Source organism: Anolis sagrei, chromosome 1, assembly GCF_037176765.1.
Source record: "Anolis sagrei isolate rAnoSag1 chromosome 1, rAnoSag1.mat, whole genome shotgun sequence".
Classification (NCBI taxonomy): domain Eukaryota; kingdom Metazoa; phylum Chordata; class Lepidosauria; order Squamata; family Dactyloidae; genus Anolis; species Anolis sagrei.
The window spans coordinates 58714348-58734529 of NC_090021.1; the positions used below are offsets into that span (position 1 = coordinate 58714348).

At 37.6% G+C, this 20182-nt stretch overlaps 1 protein-coding gene across 1 annotated transcript in view; it reads left to right on the forward strand.

The window, feature by feature from the left end:
- Positions 1-20182, forward strand: part of LYST (lysosomal trafficking regulator) — a 100070-nt gene that overhangs the window by 20532 nt on the left and 59356 nt on the right. The window contains exons 6-16 of the mRNA XM_067465009.1: positions 463-1414; positions 3184-3345; positions 3850-4010; positions 6667-6889; positions 9752-9818; positions 10426-10535; positions 12960-13383; positions 15016-15157; positions 16710-16883; positions 17369-17529; positions 19546-19736. Coding sequence (XP_067321110.1) covers positions 463-1414; positions 3184-3345; positions 3850-4010; positions 6667-6889; positions 9752-9818; positions 10426-10535; positions 12960-13383; positions 15016-15157; positions 16710-16883; positions 17369-17529; positions 19546-19736 — 2767 coding nt within the window. The remainder of the gene's footprint in view (positions 1-462; positions 1415-3183; positions 3346-3849; positions 4011-6666; positions 6890-9751; positions 9819-10425; positions 10536-12959; positions 13384-15015; positions 15158-16709; positions 16884-17368; positions 17530-19545; positions 19737-20182) is intronic.

Here is a 20182-nt window from a genome sequence, read left to right on the forward strand (position 1 = left end):
GATTTCAAGCATACCGAGGGCTTGTACCATATTTTTTAAAATAATTGGTTGCATTTGTCCCTTTCTTTCATGGAAACATCCAGAGATCAGTAGCTGATGGCTGATGGATTGGCATTGGTCTATAGCACTAGTCCACTTTAAATAGTTCTGGCCTACAAAATACATTTAATGTTGGATTCAAATATATTTTTATTCTATTTTAAAATGAAATATTGTGCAAACAAGATAGATTGGGTTACTGTTAAATCAGTATGCAGAGGGGACTAATTTAGAAAAATAGATGGGTAGCATAAGCTTTAGTAGACTTAAGTCTACTCCTTACATTTTAAAATACGTTGCAGTCCACCGCATTTTCTTATGTTTTGTGGTTTAAGTATCCTAAAGGAAACAACAAAATGGTACAGTTTTATTCTTGTCCTTGTTTCATTGCCTTGATAATTTAATATTTGCCTTCCTCCACAGAATAATACGAGAATTATTCTTAAGCTGCAATGGAGTAAATCAAATGACTGAACTAAATTATTTGGACTGTGTAAGAAGTTATTCTTTGAAGGTATTTGAAACGTTAATATTTTGCCTTGGAGACCAGCAAACAGAGCAGTTGATGCCAGACCTAGATGGCTTAGATCATGAGCAAAGGAGATCTGTGTTAGACCTCGATGTTTTTGTTCATCAGCAGCAAGAAACTTCAGACACACCTCAAAGTCTAAGCAAATTTTATGCTGGACTCAAAGAGGACTGTCCCAAGAAGAAGAAATCAGCAAGTCAAGATGTTCATGTCAACATGATAAACATATTTCTGTGTGTTGCTTTTTTATGCATCAGTAAAGAAGCAGATGCTGATCGGGATTCAGCTAATGATTCTGAAGATACTTCAGGTTATGACAGTACAGCTAGTGAACCCTTGAGTCACAGGCTGCCTTGTCTATCGCCAGAAAGTCTGTCTTTACCTTCCTTGGAACACATTCACAGGGCAGCAGACATTTGGTCAATGTGTCACTGGATCTATTTATGTAGCTCGATTTTCCAGAGACAGTTCCACAGGCTTGGTGGCTTTGAAGTGTGTCATCGCTTAATAGCCATGATTATTCAGAAACTTGCAATAAATGAAATAAAGGAACAACGTGAACAGAGTGGCTCATCACGGTTGATCCTCAGTAATGAGAGAGCTTCATCAGACCATGATAGCCTTGATGAAAATCTTGACAGCATTGAGCACCATGAATGGCTTCCCTGTGAGCAACCAGCTACAGAACAAATATCATCTGAAGGCCCAGCAGAATCAAAAATAACTATAATTCAAGATAACGAGTGGTGGCTGCACGGGATAAGACTTTTGGAAGCTCTACTAGCAATTTGTTTACACAGTACAAATAATTTCCAGCAGAAGGCAGAAACAGAATCCCTTCTCCAGGTAATGTGTGATTAATGGATGAATACACAGTGTCAGTTCAAAGCTGTTTTACAGGAACCATCATATATCTTTCAGTTTTTAAAATAACATTTCCCTTTATAGCAAACTGAACTTACAAAGAAATTTTAATGAAATTACAAAAATGTAGCTGTAATTGCACATTTTGCATATTCACATTTTAAGGATTGTGTAATGACAGTGCTTTTTAAGAAAACAGTTTCAGTAATAAAAAGAAACCACATAGAAAACAGTATGTGGGATGCATTTTTATAGAGAGGTCTCGGCATAGTGCTTGGCTTAAGAGAATATAATGAAAATAGCCAGTTAATAAACTAGTTAACATTTCATGACATCTTGGTATTCTCTTTTATAGAGTTATTTTGCCAAGCAAAGGTTTGGACTGTACAGTTGACCTTCAACTTTTGCATGAATTAGGTGCACAATACCCTGCAAAAGTTTTAAATATATATATATAGCCTTCCCTGCAAACCACATTTAGCACACTACATATATACCTGGACTGCTGATGAGGCTGAGCATGGCCACAAGTGTGGCCCCTTACTCATTCACTCATGCATATATCAGCACAGAAGGGCATATTAAAAGACAAAAGTGAGTTAGGTAATGCACACACACCTTGTTTTCTCTTGCTCCCTGTCCCATCCCCTTCACTCTCATGTGAATGAGTGACTCCATGAGAGAACATACACTTGTGGCTTCCCTCCTCCCCTGTCCCAAACTCTTCTCCCCCTGCCCCCAACCCTCACACAAATGAGTGTATTCACAAGGAAACACATGCATAGCCATGCCAGCTACCTTGCCAATTTGATTTCTTCCCAGCGACCAAAGATTTCACTGCTGAGTAAACTTGACTTAACTGACCAAATCTCAAGGTGAACACCAGTATTTTTAAAGTCTCAGTTAAATATGATGTAGAGCAGTAGAAGAGATGGCAGAAAATAATCTGGGAATAATTAAATCTGTAAAGGTTGCACCCAGAAATGTGGAGGGAAGACTGTATACTAAAGGCAGAAATGGGAAATAACATTTTAGAACTATGAACATTTTTAAAAGGTAAAGGTTTCACCTGACATTAAGTTTAGTTGTGTCCAACTCTGGGGTGGTGGTGCTCATCTCCATTTCTAAACCAAAGAGTTGGCGTTGTCCATAGACACCTCCAAGGTCATGTGGCCAACATGACTGCATGGAGTGGTGTTACCTTCCCGCAGAAGCGGTACCTATTGATCTACTCACACTTGCATGTTTTTTAACTGTTAGGTTGGCATAAGCTGGGGCTAACAGCGGGAGCTCACCCCACTCCCCAGAGTCAAACATCCAACCTTTCAGTTAGCAAGTTCAGCAGCTCAGTGGTTTAACCCGCTGTGCCACCAGGGGACCCGTAACTATGAACATTACCTACAACGTATTACTCTAAAGAGTCTGAACAGTTTTGAGGGCATAACAATTACATTTCTTGCAGATTAATGTAACTAGTAATTATGCTATCTAATGCACTGAGCTAATGTCATGGTGGAGGGAATAGATAATAAATAATTGCTAAAGGGATGCTTTTCAAAATAATTCCAAGGTCTGTAAACAAAAAGGAATGAAGAGGATTATCTAAAGATAATGAAATAACGTGCAACCATTGACAAATATACTTTTTCTTGATTTTGTCAAATATAGGATTAAGAATTGTAATAGAGAGAAAATGTATTTGTTTTTAATAGCATTTCACCTGTGGGCATTTTTTTTATATTTTCATGTAGAACGTTACCACTGAAGATATATTATTTGAAATGAGAGATCAACTTACAAAATCTAAAATTATGGAAAGTGGCTTGGTGAAGCCTTTATTTGATTCTTTGCTTCGGGTTGCACTTGGAACCTATTTTGCGGATCCAGATCATTTTGAAGAAAAGAAAGAAAAGGTATAACTTTTAAATGAATGTTTTTATTGCTTGTCTCCTTATCTGAAGCATGGAGAGTCATTATGCTTGTATGAAACTTTCCTAGAAATTATAGATTCATCCTTAGTTACAAGGAGGAGGCTTAATAGCTGAAGATTTGTGGCCCAAACTAAATTTGAACAAACACCTAGCTTTTTGTTGTGCATTTTAATGTATAAGCTGAAAGCTAATTTCGTGATACTATTTAGTATACGTTTATGATCTTTTTCATTTTGTCCAGGCTGCTTTTGTTCTGCACAGGAGTAAAACAGTAGTAGAATAAGATGATAAAAAAATCAATTTATAAACATTAAGTTACATAAATTAGGAGAATCAGATATCTGGTTCAATGGGCTGGGATGGGAGTGTCAGGTCTATACTAAATATTGAGTATCGTCAAAACTGTATGAAGTCCAGAGTTTGCTGTAGATGATAGCATCGGTGTTTAGTTGGTCATTTTAATATTCTGAAATATATATGCCACAGATACATCAGTCTGAAAAAGAACTTGCACCTCAACCAGGTGACATATCTGAAGAAGCAGAAGAGTCACAGTGCTGTGGCTTTAATTTTTTTGCTGAAGAAGAAGGTTATGATGCAGATAGCGAAAGTAATTCTGATGAAAGTGAGAGCCAAGATGAAGGCAAGTTGTAATTTTTCACTTTATGTCATTGCAAAGCCCATACTGTGGTAGTGGTAATAGCTCTGTTAGTTGTTTTTATAACAATATGAGCATTTTTATTGTTTTTATGGTCAACATGGGTGCTCATACTTGAGACAACATATCTATTACTTGTAATATTGATGCAAATGTGCAACTATATTTTATGAATGGGAAGTGTTATCGATATGCAAGTAGTGTCTGGTATAGGATTTGAAATGTCTGTCATCAAGTTTTACAAGGGTTGGGATGCTGGACCATCATGAAAATCAAGAAAATCCATGAATATCACTAGCTCCCCACTACCAAACATATTTAACACACCTCTATGGTCATTGGATTAATTGCTGCCAGCTCCACTGCTGCCCTATGCCATTTTTACAGGGACTTTGATGACACCAGTGTCCATCTTCTGTTAAGTCAGTGGCCAAGTCTTGAGTTGCTGAGAGGAGCACTCACAACAAGGGCAACCAAATGGTGCTGTGGTAGCTCCTCTGAGAGTGGAGGCTTTGCTCAGGGCTTAAGAGGGAGTTATAAGTTTTACTTCATGTTAAGTGCACATCTGCTGAGGCTGATGCCATAAGAGTACCTCCTGCTTCCTCTGTCTGCCTCAAAGACTCATGTACCACCTGGCTCCATCCCCCCACTTCCCTCTCTCATCATCTTCTTACCTCTGTTCCAAGTGAGTGAACAAGAAAACATATATTTGGTTGCCCCCGCCCCCCCCCCCAAGAGTTTTCCTCTCAGTGATCAAAGATTTTACCACTGACTAAGCCTGACTTAAATGAAAAAATTCAATATATTATTGAAATCTCTATTAATAAATAGTGGAAGACAGCAGCAGAAGCAGCAGCAAATGATCCCATGGTGGCACAATGGGTTAAACTCTTGTGCCGGCAGGACTGCTGATTGATAGGTCAGTGGATTGAATCCGGGGAGAACAGGTTGAGCTCCCTTTGTCCGCTCCAGTTCCCCATGCGGGGACATGAGAGAAGCCTCCCACAAGGATGGTAAAACATCAAAACATCCGGGTGTCTCCTGAACAGTGTCCTTGCAGACAGCCGATTCTCTCGCAACAGAAGCAACTAGCAGTTTCTCAAGTCACTCTTGACACCAATATATATATATATATATATATATATATATATATATATATATATATATCCACAAATAATCTAATCCACAAAGATTAAACCTGGGAAGGCCAACTGTAGACTTTACTAATGGAAGAAGAAGACTGAGGCTTTTTTCAGCAGATTTGAATATTAATTTTCTTAGAATTTTCACTGATGATTTTTCAAGTTGATGAGACAGAGCTTTTCATCCCTAAGCAGCCTCTGCTCAGAATATTATTGTTGGCAGAAAGCATTGGGAAGCACAGTTGCCGACTTCCTCCTTATTCTACAGTCTTCTCTTCCCACAGTATTCGACAGGGTAACTCAATCCTCTTAGAGCAGATTTTGGGGAAATAGGAAACTATGGAGGAAGTAATCTATGCTGTTTAGCCACTATAAAAACTATCAAATCAAAGTGCCGTATCTTACTAATGGAAAAGACCCTTCTGTCAAGATACTTTAATTGGATATACTGTAGTCTACTCTTTGGCAGTGGAGAAACCTATTTATCCTTGTACTTAATATGAATGAAGTGGTATCATCTCTTTTTTGCACATAGGCATTGTTTTCTAATACTATTTCAAAAACTTATCACATCATTTAATAAAACATTCTGGATTTTATGTATTTGCTTGCCATGGTTAGGCACAAAAGTGTAATAGTTGTGATGAACAAAAATACTCCATCAGCATATTAAAAAGTGGATAGTTGTAATGTGAATTATGCAGTCTACACATGTGAATATACTTGTCTGTCTTTCAACTGTTGTCGGGTAGATCTTGTAGGATATGGGGTTTATGTTGCCTCTCTCTTAAGATCAGATAATTATGCATACTGCATATAGCCCCTATACCAGCCTCTTCAACCTTCAGTCCTCCAGGTGTTTGGACTTCCAACTCCTAGAAGCCGTAGCAATGGTCAGGAATTCTAGTAGATGAGGTACAAAACACTGGAAGGCCACAAGTTGAAGAGACCTGCTCTAAATGTAGCTATTGTATGGCTGCCAGAACTTTTGTCATCTTAAAAATCGGAGAAGGACACAAACGCAAAGTTTAGCCATCATACCTGCAGCCCTTTTGGAACCTTAGTTTATAATAAAATAGTTATTATAAACCCACCCTGAAATTTTGAAAACTGTGATTTTTAGCTTATTTTGGGGCAAAAAACTATTAGTGTCACCTGCGACAGGGAAAAAAATGATGGTTGTGTTCTCTATCTAGGCTCACCTTCTCATAAAATGATTGTCTGCTTCAGAGCAGAATCATAGAATCTAATAATAATAGAGTTGGAAGAGACCACATCGGCCATCTAGTCCAACCCCCTGTCATGCAGGAAAAGCCCAAAGAATCCCTGACAGATGGCCATCTAGCCTCTGTTTAAAAGTTTTCAAGGAGTTTCCACCACACACTGAGACACAAAGTTTCATTGTTGAAGTAATGAGCTATGATGTTCAAATAAATTAGAAGATAGAACAAATAGCTGAATTACTGATTTATTGGATCGTCATGTGTATTCTCTTCCAGGAAGAGATATTAAGAGAGAGAAAGGATGCTTTGGCTTTCCCAGTTTTCCCAGTGACCTAGCTGAACATCTAATTCAAGGAGAATTGATATACCCGGAAATCTGCATGCTGGAATTACATTTACTTTCTATTGGTAACCCAAGCCTAGATGTCCTTACTCACGTCTTCCAGAGCTTCATGAAAGTAATTAGGCTGAAGGAGAAAAATGCAACAGTATTAATGCAACAGGTTAGTGAGTTTTAGTGTTAACCTTGGTATGTGATATGGCTATAAATTGTGCAGCATTTCAAAATGTTCTACAGTAATGCCTCACATTCACTCCTTTGAACCACATAGCAATCATGGGTGGGAGAGGTACTGCTAGAGTTATGAAGAATGGAAAGACTATAAGACCACTTGATGAACATTTCAGCTGGGAGAGAGTTTATCACTACCCTCCCACAGAACTGTTTTCTTTTGTTTTTATGAGAACCTTCAGTCTGTGCTCTGTCATCACCAGTGACTATTTTTTTAAATTAGGAATTAATCACTTTCTGCCCACGGGGGCTCCCAGAACATTGTGCAGCATAAAATTACACCAAGTCTTCTCTGTCTCAGACTGACTTGCATGAGTGTTAGCCTCCTAATCAAATGGGCAAAGATTACTGTGCTTAAATGACTTAGAAAAAATGCATCTGTAGTAAATACGGCTATAACCGACAATCAGAAAGCAGTATGTCTGCTTAACAGGAAATGCAGAAATAATGCACAACTTTAGGAAACAGATGCACAGTTTAAGTCCTGGTAATAGGCTTTATTATAAAGGACACCTGCTATTTGAGGACCAGGAAGCTTGTGCATTATAGGCTGGCATGTGCCCCTTTTTATAAGGGCTATCCCATATTTGAGACTTGGAAATATTTCCCCTCTTTTGAAAGAGATTCCAAAAATCAATTATTTGATTATATGGAAACAGAAATGTGAGTATTATGGGATCTGTGAATTTGGAAATTATGTAAAATTTTACAAAAAAAATACATAACTAGGTTTACTTAAATCAATACAGATTGAGTCTTCCTTGTCTAGAAATCTAAAAGACTTGAAAAACAGAAACTTTTTGCTGTCAGTGTTGTCACTTCCACCTTTGAGGAAAGGAAGCTAGTTACACATTGAGTGTTCATGTGTTTTTGTTATGGAGCTCTAACACTGTCATATATTTAATAGCAGAAAGGGAAACAAATGAAGTCTTGTGTCCTCTCCTTTACCAAACCCCTGTAACAAGCACGTGTCAGGTTAGGTAAAAGTCCAAATGTATCTGGCTGCCTCTGATGCAGGGAATGCGGGGAAATTCCAGCTGCCCAGCCAATCCGTGCCCTGGTTGCACTTTATACCTTGTTTCCAGGATATCCACCTCACTATGCATTATTCTTGGCTGGGCAGAAGGAGAGCACAATATTGATTGGCTGGGCAGCTGGAGCTTTTCAACATTCCCTGAGTCTGCTGCAGCCAGGCATGTTCGGACTTTCCCTTCCCTTGACATCTGCTTTTTACAGGGGCTTGGTCTAAGTCAATATGCAGGACACTTTCCCCTGTCAAATATCTTGAAGTGGTTAAGCGAGAGCTCTTTGAATAAAGCTCTATAGGGGCTAGATGTGTAGCTAGCCTCCTTTCTTGTCATCTCTAGTTCACTATGTATATGTAGATACAAATATTAAACAAAAAGCCGGGGTGGGGGGGATATATCCAAAACACTTTTTGGTCCCAAGCATTTCAAATAATGGAGGCTCAACCTGTACTTTCATTTGATATTTAGGTAGAACATAAAATTTTTAGTATCTCAACCCTGAGGTTTGTTTGTCCCTTACTACTATTTTGAAAATCTGACAATAATACCTGGAACAAAAAAACAAATTGCGCTTATTCAACATTTATGCATTGTTTGAGCAGATTTCAATATGTTGGTCATATCTGTAGTAACAGAAATCAATTTTAGTTTATGGGAAAGGTGAAAGGAGTCAGGGCTGAAATGAAAATTATCTTGAAGGATGTAGAATTAAGGAGAAAAAGGGGCTACTGGAAAAAATGTCAGGCAGCATGTTGGGGTCTGTGCTATAGCCAGTCACTCAGCTGTAGTATATTTTTGTAGTTGCAGCTTCGGAGTGATTCTATATTCGTCGTTGAGCCTGGAACCTTAGATCTTGGCGGTGCTAGGGGAGCTTTTGCACAATTAAAACTTGTGCGCCAGTTGCGCCCATACCTTGGGATGTCAGACTTGGCCATGATAGTCCACGCTCTTGTTACATCCCGAATAGATTACTGCAATGCCCTCTACATTGGGTTGTCTTTGAAGACTGCTTGGAAACTTAACTGGTCCAACGGGCAACAGCCAGATATTTCACCAGAGCAGGGTACAGGGAGCACACCTCTCCCCTGTAGCACCAGCTCCACAGTCTGCCAGTCTGCTACTAAGCACAATTCAAAGTGCTAGCTTTAGTCTATAAATCCTAAACAGTTCTGGCCCAGCTTACTTGTCCGAATGTATCTCTCCCTATGAACAATCTCGACGGTTAAGATTATTGAGGAAGGTCCCGCTCTCGGTCCCACCATACTCTCAAGTGCGACTAGTGGGGACAAGACACAGGGCCTTCTCAGTGGTGGCCCCTCATCTGTGGAACTCCCTCCCCAATGAAATCAGGTCAGCCCCCTTCCTCCTGTCCTTTAGGAAAAAACGTAAACATAGTTGTGGGACCAAGCATTTGAGCAGTAGATGCAGCAACAAAAATGAGAGTGATTTTATGTGACCAACAATGGACTGACCTTGGATTATCATTTTGAACTTGCATATTTTTAAATGGATGTTTAATAATTGATGTTTTTACCATTTGATTTTAACTGTGATTATTTATTTATAATTTACCGTATGTGTTGGCATCTAATGGTTGCCTGTCGTGAAGCCGCCCTGAGTGCCCCTTCAGGGGTGAGAAGGACGGGGTACAAATGTGTGAAATAAATAATAAAAAGTAAGGCATTCCTATCTCTTGGTGTATATTTTGTTAATTCAATTTAGTTATTTTGGTTCCATGTGTAATGTCTGCCTTGGATTTGTTTTAGGGTGCTGTAAAAAGTATCTTGGGGGGATTTCTTCACATATTGACAGAGACAGATTCCAGTTTTCATGGTGAGTTATAAATAAATAATAAAGTTAGGGTTTTTTTCCCCAACATTTGATGTGAAACTCATAGTAAATTTGTTTAAGGTTTACATCTGTAGAATGATTATTTTCTAATTTACATGTTAAGAAACTTTCAGTGTATCTATTTAAGATTTAAGTGTGCTTTATTTTTATTTATTTATTTATTTATAAATTTAGTGGAGGAAGATGTTGGGAAGGGGAAATTTGTGCAGACATTTAAACAAGATTCTAAGTATAATGTAAAATGTTATGTACAGGGTTTGCCAAATCCGTTTATTCTTTGTTATACCCATTTTGGGTAAGTAGATTATAGCACTACAAGCAGATTATAGTTCTAACTCAAAGTTTATGTGACCCCCACCCCTCAATCTATGGGTGAAGATATTTCACTCCTTGATCCAAATTCAGTGAACCTTTGCCCTGCATTTTAGGACAGTTACCCAGTGTGTGTTTTGTTGTTAGGTGGTAACTGGGGTTTAGAAGCTTTCTTTCTTGGATTATAGCTGTATTTGCCTTGTAGTCTGTTTTAGCATTTTAGCAAAACAGAGTAATGTGTGCTCATTTATAAACAAACTATGATGCTGCTTTTCAGCATGTCAAAAAGTACTCGTGGACCTGTTGGTGTCTCTGATGAGTTCAAGTACATGTGCAGAAGAACTAACCCTTCTCTTAAGGATCTTTTTAGAAAAAACACCATCTACGGTAAGAATTTCATAATGGGAAGGTACTTTGAAGTAAAATCAACTGTTGATGTCAATGTAATAGCTATAAAGAGATTTCAGAGTAAAGCGACATGCCATTTGTCTAACTCAGGTCCCAAGAACCATTTGATCCTTCAGATGTTTTTGACTATGGCTCACATAATTCCCTTCCATTGAACACTTCTGAAAATTGTAATCCAAAACATTTAGAGCAGAGCTTTCCAAACACTGTGTCATGACACACTAGTACGTTGGCTGCAGTGTGTAGGTGTGGCATACAAATGTAACAAAAAAAACCTGAGTCTATGTGAAATAAGCAATAATCATATATTTGTAATATATAAATGAAAGGTTGTTATTAGATATGTTGCTTTCCATATATTTTGCTATTACAATGTAGGTATGTATCAGTACCTCTTATAATGAATTAGTTTAACTTCCCATTTCCTAATAAACCTGATTTACTGTGTCGGATATTGGTTTGAATGTACTATTTGTGCAGATGAAGTAGTTTTAAAGAAGTTTATTGTCATCTTACTCCTCAATTAGCATGCTGACAAACTGAAACTCAGAGTAAGCTGTGAAGAAAATTTAGCTCCTATGAAGGAAGGCTGAAAAAATTGTAATACGCTGGCACTTTTCCAAATATATGTCTAGCATACGTAACACTAGGAATGGAATACAGTTAGATAAATTGATGAATGGGGAAAACTCTCATGACTATAAGAGCAGCTTAACTGTCAGGGAGCTGCTGTTTGGATGGTTTCAAGAGGCAATTATATTCTCATTTGTTAAAAATGCTTTTGATATTGGATAATCTTGTCTTTGAGAAGCAGGTTGTGCTAGATAATCTCCATACATAAGAAATCTTTCATGCTTGTAATGAGAAGAGAGAAGAATGAGTTTATATGTATTTTATGTAAATAGTGTCCAATTAAATTCTTAACAAGCAGCATGGATTGGGGATTTTTCTCCTGATGGAAATCATTTGAGTTGTAGTTTTCAGCCAAAATATTTCAACTATAATAAGATATTTCCTATCATTTCACAGTTTGTGGAATGCATTCACATTGTTAGTAGCTTGCATTCAAACTATGATGTTAAATTATGGAATTAGCAGGTTACTTCATATTAAATGTGGCCTAACTTTATAAGAGTCACTGCACACCTGAACAAAGCCTTAGGCTCATATTCTCCTCTGTTTTTCTGGAGAAGGAGGGAAACTGTGGTTCGGTTTCACTTTATTATTTTTAATATGAGTATGAGCTAACAGTGATGTGTGCTGCTTTATTTTGCCAGCCTAAAACATATGTTTCCAGACAGTGGGCCACAGCAAGCCATACTATCAGTTTAAACACATGAGCAAAAAGTCACATCATTTATGGCTGCCATTTAAGTCATTTTGGAATCCCCCCTCTTCCCCCACAATTTTGAGTTGCGAGCATTCTGTGGCCTTGGGAGACTTTGGGCCAGTTTTAAGAGGGAGCCTTAAACACTTAAAAGTAGGAGGACCATGGACTCTTGGCTGTTTGCAAAAAATAGGTTTAAGGTATGGTCCTCAGGCTATACTTCCCCTGTGTGTTAAACTATGATTCCTAGTTTTTTACCATGCTTTAAATCAATGGTTCTCAACTGTGGGTCCCAGGTGTTTTGGCCTACAACTCCCAGAAATCCCAGCCATTTTACCAGCTGTTAGGATTTCTGGGAGTTGATATCCAAAACATCTGGGGACCCACAGTTTGAGAACCATTGCTTTAAATTGTGATTCTTGGTTTTCTCCTCTAAGCTTTAAACCAGGGGTGGACAAAGTGAATCTTGCAGACTGCATGCAACCCTCAGGGCCCCCAGGGTCAGTTTTGCTTTTCAAAATGCTCTCAAATTATCTCTAGGGAGTGGAGGCCATTTCTGTGCTAGATACTGTATTTCTTCAATTTTAAGGTGCACCTTTTCCTATATAAATGTCGCTAAAATTGACTGCATCTTAGAATTGCAGGTATAGCTTATGTATTTTTGATGGTGGTGGTACTGAAAGTAGGACACATCTTACAATCTATGACTTCTTACATTTGAAGAAATATGGTAGATCCACATTGAGCTCCTGAGTGAAAATACTTTTTTTCAAAAAGTTTTTTTAAAAAACCCTTTTGCTCTCAAATCGACCCATTAAGCCCTCTAGGGCACAAGGAGGTCCAAAACATGGCCTGAACACATCCATGTCCTCTAGAAGACATTTGGGGACCCCCCCCCCCCCGAGATGTGGGTGTGGTAACGTATGTATTATTTACTAGGTTGTTTTGGTGTTTGACTATAAGCTTTGAAAGAATAAAAAAAACTACACTACATGAGCAGCTTCAAAGATCTTTTGAATATTTTACTTTAAGACATATATTGCAGTGACTACCTTATTTTCTTTATTTTTTCTTAGAGTACACTACTTAAAGGAATTTTGAAGATTTTGGAGGCAAATGCTGACATGAAGCCTTTACAGCACATCTCATTTCCTTTTCATCATATATCAAGTTCGGGCAGCAGCCCTTCCCAAAAACCCACACTCACTTTCAACAGCAGGGCCTTAGGCCTACTAAGACGGTCAAGGTTTGCACAAACAAAGAAAGATCCAGATGGTGAGAGCTTGCCCCACCATCTTCTTTCTTCTTGGCATGTTGCTCCAATCCATTTGCCTTTGGTTGGGCAAAACTGTTGGCCACATATGTCTGAAGGCTTCAGCATCTCATTGTGGTTTTGCATGGAATGTGCTAGTGCAGCAGACAGTTCTTTGGAGAAATTAAAAAGAACGAAACGGAGAAGCAAATTACTAATTTCACATGACAGCAGTTTTGATGAAACTGGTAAGTTATATTGTTGAGTTGTTAATATAGTGGAATTCATTCTGTAAAGTATTCTGATGTGCTTTAAATTTAAAGTAAATGAGGTTTATTCTAATTGCACTTAGTGGTATATGTACATGTGACTAGATTTTTTTCTCTTTCTTTTTTCCTTTTTTTTTGTTGCAACAGACCAATATGGTTGCTTCTTTGAAAAGCATTTACAGTGCATTTTTAATTGAAACATATTCATTTGTAGTTATTATTATCATCATTATCTTTACTGTTATTATTTGGGATAAATGGTTTTTTTCCCCACTAGTGGAAATGTACCTAAGCAGATACTCTCACTCAGGATATGTATACAGTTTATTGTACAAAGATTAAAACGTAATACCAATAAAAGACAAAATTAAAATTCACAGTTCAAAATTGACTGGGTAGACCTGCCGGAAGAAATAGGTCTTTAGTTGTGTCTTACATTTTGACAGCACATGTAGCTGTCAGAGCTTTTCTAGCAAGTCATTCCATAGTCTAGAGGCAGCTGATGCAAAAATACTTTTAGTGACTGTTGCCAATTGTGTTTGGGTTGCTGTGGGATTTTCAGGCTCTATGGCCATTTCCCAGTAGCATTATCTCATGATGTTTCATCCATATCTGTGGCTAGCATCTTCAGAGATCTGTTGGAGATGAGGCAAGTGGAGTGTTTACATTAAGCTGTTAACATAAACATGCTATAGACTATCAAGCTCTTTAGTTGTTTTCATGTTTTAGAACTTAAATGGGATTTTGTTTTTCTGAATAATTTCATAATTTATAAAATTTGTCTTGGTCGGGATGTTCTGCAACAGTAGTGTTTGTTTTTGACTCCCAGGCCCCTTCCACACAGCTGAATAAAATCCCATATTTTCTGCTTTGAACTGGAATATTTGGCAGTGTAGTCTCAGATAACCGAGTTCAAACCAGATATTGTGGGATTTTCTGCCTTGAAATTCTAGGTTATATAGCTATGTGGAATAGCCCCTAGTTTGTTGAGTGCCTCAAACATGACTCTTAGGGCCCTTCTACACTGCCATATAATCCATATTATCAAATCCACATTATCTGCTTTGAACTGGTTTATCTGAGTCTATACTGCCATATAATTCAGTTCAAAGCAGATAATCTGGATTTTATATGGCAGTGTAAAAGGGCCTTAGCTAAAATGTTAAGAGTTTACAAGCGGTTTTTAGTAAAACTCACTTATTTTAGGTTATCTTTCCTCTCTGTACCCTGAGAAAATAAAAAAATCATGTGGGTAGAAATCCATATGTGTTACTAGGACTGGATTGAGATCTGATGAGGTCCCAATTTATGTCAGGTTTAAGAGGCTCTTTAGCATAACTACCCCAGATTCGATTCTCACTTAACAAAAAAACAATAGCATCACTGAGGACCTTCACAATCGGAGCCCCTATACTGTAATTTATTTGTTAGTGTATAAAAGTAGCCCTGGTTATATCATTTTCACAGTCTATGTTTCATGCCAATCTTGGGTTACAGTTTCTTATGTTCTGGAGTGCTAGCTACATTATTATACTTAATAGAATGCAAGACTGATATACTTGTCATCATTTTTAACTGTGCCCATGATTTAACAAATACTCTGTGTTCTAGAAGAAAGTAAAACTGGAGTTGATTACCTTAATTTGGGAGACAAACTTTTGGAAGATGGCTGCCTTCATATATTCTCATTGGGGTCGAAAGCTTTGATGATTCAAGTGTGGGCAAATGTGAACACTGGAGCCTTCATATTTCGGTACCACGCTCTTTTTTAACAAACAGAATAATGCCTTTAATAAGATTATATATTTCTTCTTTTGTTCTGTGGGATTTGCTGTAGTGTCAGCTAAGAAGGACATTAGCTTCCTCTGTATGTGTTCAATTTAGTCAGACTTGTTGCTATTACAATTTCAGAGAATGTGAAATATGAAATTATCACTTTCATTGAATCAGTTATAATTAGTAGCATATTGCTAGCAGATGTTTTTGTCAGAAGCTTTTAAAGGAAGATTTGTGCAGTATGAAAGACCTACTTCTTGAAGACTTCCTTTAAATGGCAGCCTTTATTTGTGTGTTAAATATAATGCTTGTTCTACTCCTAATTCAACTAATGCAATATCCTGTAACTGAAATACTAGTTTATTACATTTTAATTGGCATTAAAATGTATCCATGTTGTTACAGCAACTGCTTCAGAATATCCACAAAAGTCAGGAATTGCTGCACTGATCCTTAATATTTTCAGGTGACTGATATATAGGAAAGCATTGCCTTTAGTCTAGTGCAGGGTTTCTTAAACTGTGTTCCTCCATGTGGTTTGGACTTCAGCTCCCATAATTCCTAACTGCTGGTAAAATGGCTGGGATTTCTGTGAGCTGAAATCCAAAACACCTGGAGGAGCACAGTTAAAGAAACACTGGTCTAAAGAAGCTTCATGTATCCCTCTTCTCATGTGAGTTCATGATTTATTACTGGTGTCACTCAAATTGGAATGAAAAAGATGTAAGGTGTCTTCAATTATTTCTTGTAAATAGGATGAATAGTCACAATAAACTATATGGAAAAAAAAGGGAAATGGACTATAGAGAGTTTTGAACAACCATAGAAGGTACACGAAGTGGTTGAGAAGTTGCTAGTCTTGATATGAAAATGTGGTAGCCAGCTTGAATACAGGATAGAGGTTGTGTTGGGGATGTTATTTTTCAACTTCTTCATTCTCTCAAGCAAAACCAAGGCCAAAAATTGGCATGGTTTTCTCCACTCTGCAGAGAAAATTGATATTTCTGTGCAGTTCTTGCCTTGTAGCAGAAATACATGCAAGATTCTTTTTGTATGAGAGTTATGGGGATTTGTGAAAAAACAGCAACAACAAAATCTTACTGACACTCTTGTTTCTAGGTAGCCACATGTGTAGTTTGTTCATGCTTGTAATTTCTTACACCAAACCAGCTGAATTGCAGAGAAGGCCACAGTCTTGCATAACTAAACCTTTTTTAATAAGAAAAATACATGCACAAAATAGGAGGACACTGTTATAGAAGAAAGAATAGTAAGAGGGTGGGTTAATTTTTGGTCTGTTAATCTTTATTAATTTCACAGATTTGGTGACCATCAGTGCAATATTTTGAGAAATGCAGCTTTATAAATGTAGACATTTCTAGACTATAAAGTTCCTAAGTTTCCAAGGTCTTCGCATGAATTTTGTGTTTGTTTCAGAGCATATGTGATACAAAAATAATGCAAAAGTAGAATTATTAGAAGGATGTTGGACTAGCCTAACCACAGCTTCCTCTTTACTGCTATCACAGTATGTGTATGGATCCAAATGATGAAATGAAAGCTGGCTTACTGGCACAAGTTGAAACACCAGAAAATACATTTCTCATAGGCAAATGGCAGCATTTGGCATTGACATACTTGCAACAGCCAGAAAGCAAGAAAAACATCCATGGAACGTTGTCACTATGGATTTCTGGTCAGAGGTAATTTTCCCAACCAGTAAATATGATAACATACTCATAGAATTAAAAAGCATTATGTAAAACTGCTTGACTAGCACTTGTTAAGAATAGCACGACAAACAGTCACTGTAAAGGCAGTATATAGGGAAGTGGGATTTCTACTCTAAGCTGCAATGTGATGACTGGGAAGATGTAAGGATGATGGCTGGGGTAGATTAACACTACATGCACGCCAAGTTATTATATTTCTTCTATTGGGGCATCAGATGTTTCATGCTGGCACCTCATTAGAAACAGGGAAAGAACATAATGTACTGAGAAAACTTAGTAAATTTGTTATGGTACTAAAGTATGATGCTAATTGTAGACAATATTAATTCTATGCTGATATAATCTTTGTGTATCTGTTCATTCTGAATTATAAGAAACAGAAGTACCTTTTGTAAAATTCTTATCCACTTTTAAAAACTATTCAGCATGCATTTTTGAACTTTCATGTTTTTTAGAAAACCAGAAATAAGTTTAGATTATACACTTCCAAGGAAAACAAGTTTATCATCTGACAGTAACAAGACGTTCTGTATGACTGGCCATTATGCAGCATCCCAAGATGAATTTTTACAATTGTCAGGGAGATGGGATTTGGGAAATTTCCTGCTCTTCAATGGTATGTTGTATTCCTCTCCCTTTATCTATAGCTGATCATCTTGTGCTTAACTTTTGCCATGTGTGCAAGAGGGAGGCAAGAAAAGCCTCTGGGATTTTGACCAGCATAAATAGAGTATAGTGTCTAGATCCAGGGAAGTCGTGCTGCCCTCTATTCTGCCTTGGTCAGACCACACCTGAAATACTGTTTCGAATTCTGGGCACTGCAATTGAAGGGAGATGTTGACAAGCTGGAATGTATCCAGAGGAGGACAACTAAAATGATCAAGAGTCTGAAGAACAAGCCCTATGAGGAGCATCTTAAAGAGCTGGGCATGTTTAACATGAAGAAGAGAAGGCTGAGAGGAGACATGATGAGGACCATGCATAAATATGTGAGGGGAAGTCATAGGGAGGAGGGAGCAAACTTGTTTTCTGCTGCCCTTGAGACTAGGACACAGAACAATGGCTTCAAACTACAAGAAAGGAGATTCCACCTGAACATGAGGAAGAACTTCTTAACTGTGAGAGCTGTTCAGCAGTGGAACTCTCTGCCCCAGAGAGTGGTTGAGGCTCCTTCTTTGGAGGCTTTTAAACAGAGGCTGAATAGCCACCATTTGTAGTGGGTGCTCTGAATGCGATTTTTCTGCTTCTTGCCAGGGGTTGGACTGGATGGTCCATGAGGTCTCTTCCACCTCTATGATTCTATGAGGCTTTGTGTGGTTTGTGTCTTCGCTTTCCTTTGAGAACTGTAGCTTTTCAAAAAAAGTAGGAAGCTGTTGTACATCTAATTCTCTAACTACTAACAAATGTGTTTGGTTAAGTAAAAGATCTGTAAAAATCATAGAAGAGTGGTGTTTCAATAAGAGCCGAATGCATTTTAACTTTTAGGAATGCCTCAACGATGCAGCGTTTGAGACAATAATGGTGCTTAAGATTACAAAAATTAATGAAGTTATTTTTAAAAAAACAATAGTTCTATTCAATTATAGCACTGAGTCAACAGCCTTTTAGAGCAAACAATCAATGCTTTCTCCAGAAACAGAAAGACTAAATAAATATATATATATAGCAAGGAAGGTTCCACAACAAAGGTAAAGCCACTGAACTCCCTGAGACATTGTGGCACTACATGGAAAATACATTATTTCCTTCTGCAATGTTGGTTTCTATCTTCTTCTTTGAGAATTTTTTAGCACTGCAAAGTAGAGGGGCAGTCTTTAAATCTTAACTTTTAAAAAGCATTTTGAAGTTTGCACTTGTACCATATTAAGCAGACTTCAAATATATCAGTGACTTTTTCACATGTTGTCTGAGGAGGTCCTCTGTCACATATCAATACGACAGTACTTTAGGTTAGATTGCACATTCAGATCTACTTCCATGGATGCAGGAGGGAGTTCTGTTAAGCAGTGGCTTTTGGATTTCAGCCAGATCCTGTGATCTTGAAGATACAGTATGATTTTTATATCCATAGGGGATCTGTTCCTGAACTTAGAATGGAAATAGGAACTTGTGGATAATAGCATTATCTATTGAAATGAACAACTTCCACCAAAAGTTACTTGGAAGATCTACCAAATTCCTAGAGAGGTAGCCTTTCTAGGAATTTGCTAGGTCATCCAGGGTAACTCTTGGTAAATTCCAGGAGAAACATAGTATAGAATTGCCTGGAGAAGGTACTTAGAGAGGGCATGTTTTGTCAGATGTGGGTAGGTGAAACCAGGTTTATGGTACTTAATGTTTTAAGCACTGTATGTGTGGATATTTTCTGTAGGTTTCATGCAGGGTGTCTCTTTGCTCCTATTGATGTCTGCAAGGTGATATGAAATTTTAAGCACTGTATGTGTGGATATTTTCTGTAGGTTTCATGCAGGGTGTCTCTTTGCTCCTATTGATGTCTGCAAGGTGATATGAAATTTAACCTTGTAATAACAAAGCAGAGAAAGTCCAGAAATATGAGCTATAACACCTGTAATATTACTATTTCTTGTATATAAAGCAACATATATTGTTACATAGTCTTTTGTTTTTATAGGTGCAAAAATAGGCCCAGAAGAAGCATTTTATCTGTATGCTTCTGGGCCAGACTTCACTTCATTAATGCCTTGTAAATATGGCAAATCGACAACTGATTATTCTAGATATGTAGATAAAGAAATTCTGCAATGTGAACAGATAAAAGAGCTCATAATGACAAAGAGAGAAGTGGACATTGGACCTTTAATTGTAAGTTGTAACTTCAGTGCTAAATATCTTTTAGTCATTGGTTTTATTTTCTAAGTGGCTCAGCAATAAGAAAGACAACTTGTGAAAAGACAGGATATCAACATTTAAATGAAGAAATAATGGGTGAATTAGACTAGAAAGAGCAACTGTCAAAAGGTAGCTTGTTGACAGTACTTGGCTTGTTGATCATTTTTTCTGTCCTTATTTTGTAGTTTAAGAAAATAAGCACAGTTCATCGGTCCATTATCAAGAATATGATCTTAATGTTTATTTATTTATCAGCTAATGGAATTTCACTTACCTTGACATTGCTAGGACATTTCCTAAGACTTTGCCTTCAGTGCTATTGTATTTATTGGGGGTCACGGTGGTGCAGTGGGTTAAACCTCTTAAGCTGCAGAACTTGCTGACAAAAAGGGCAGCGGTTCAAATCTGCGGGATGGGGT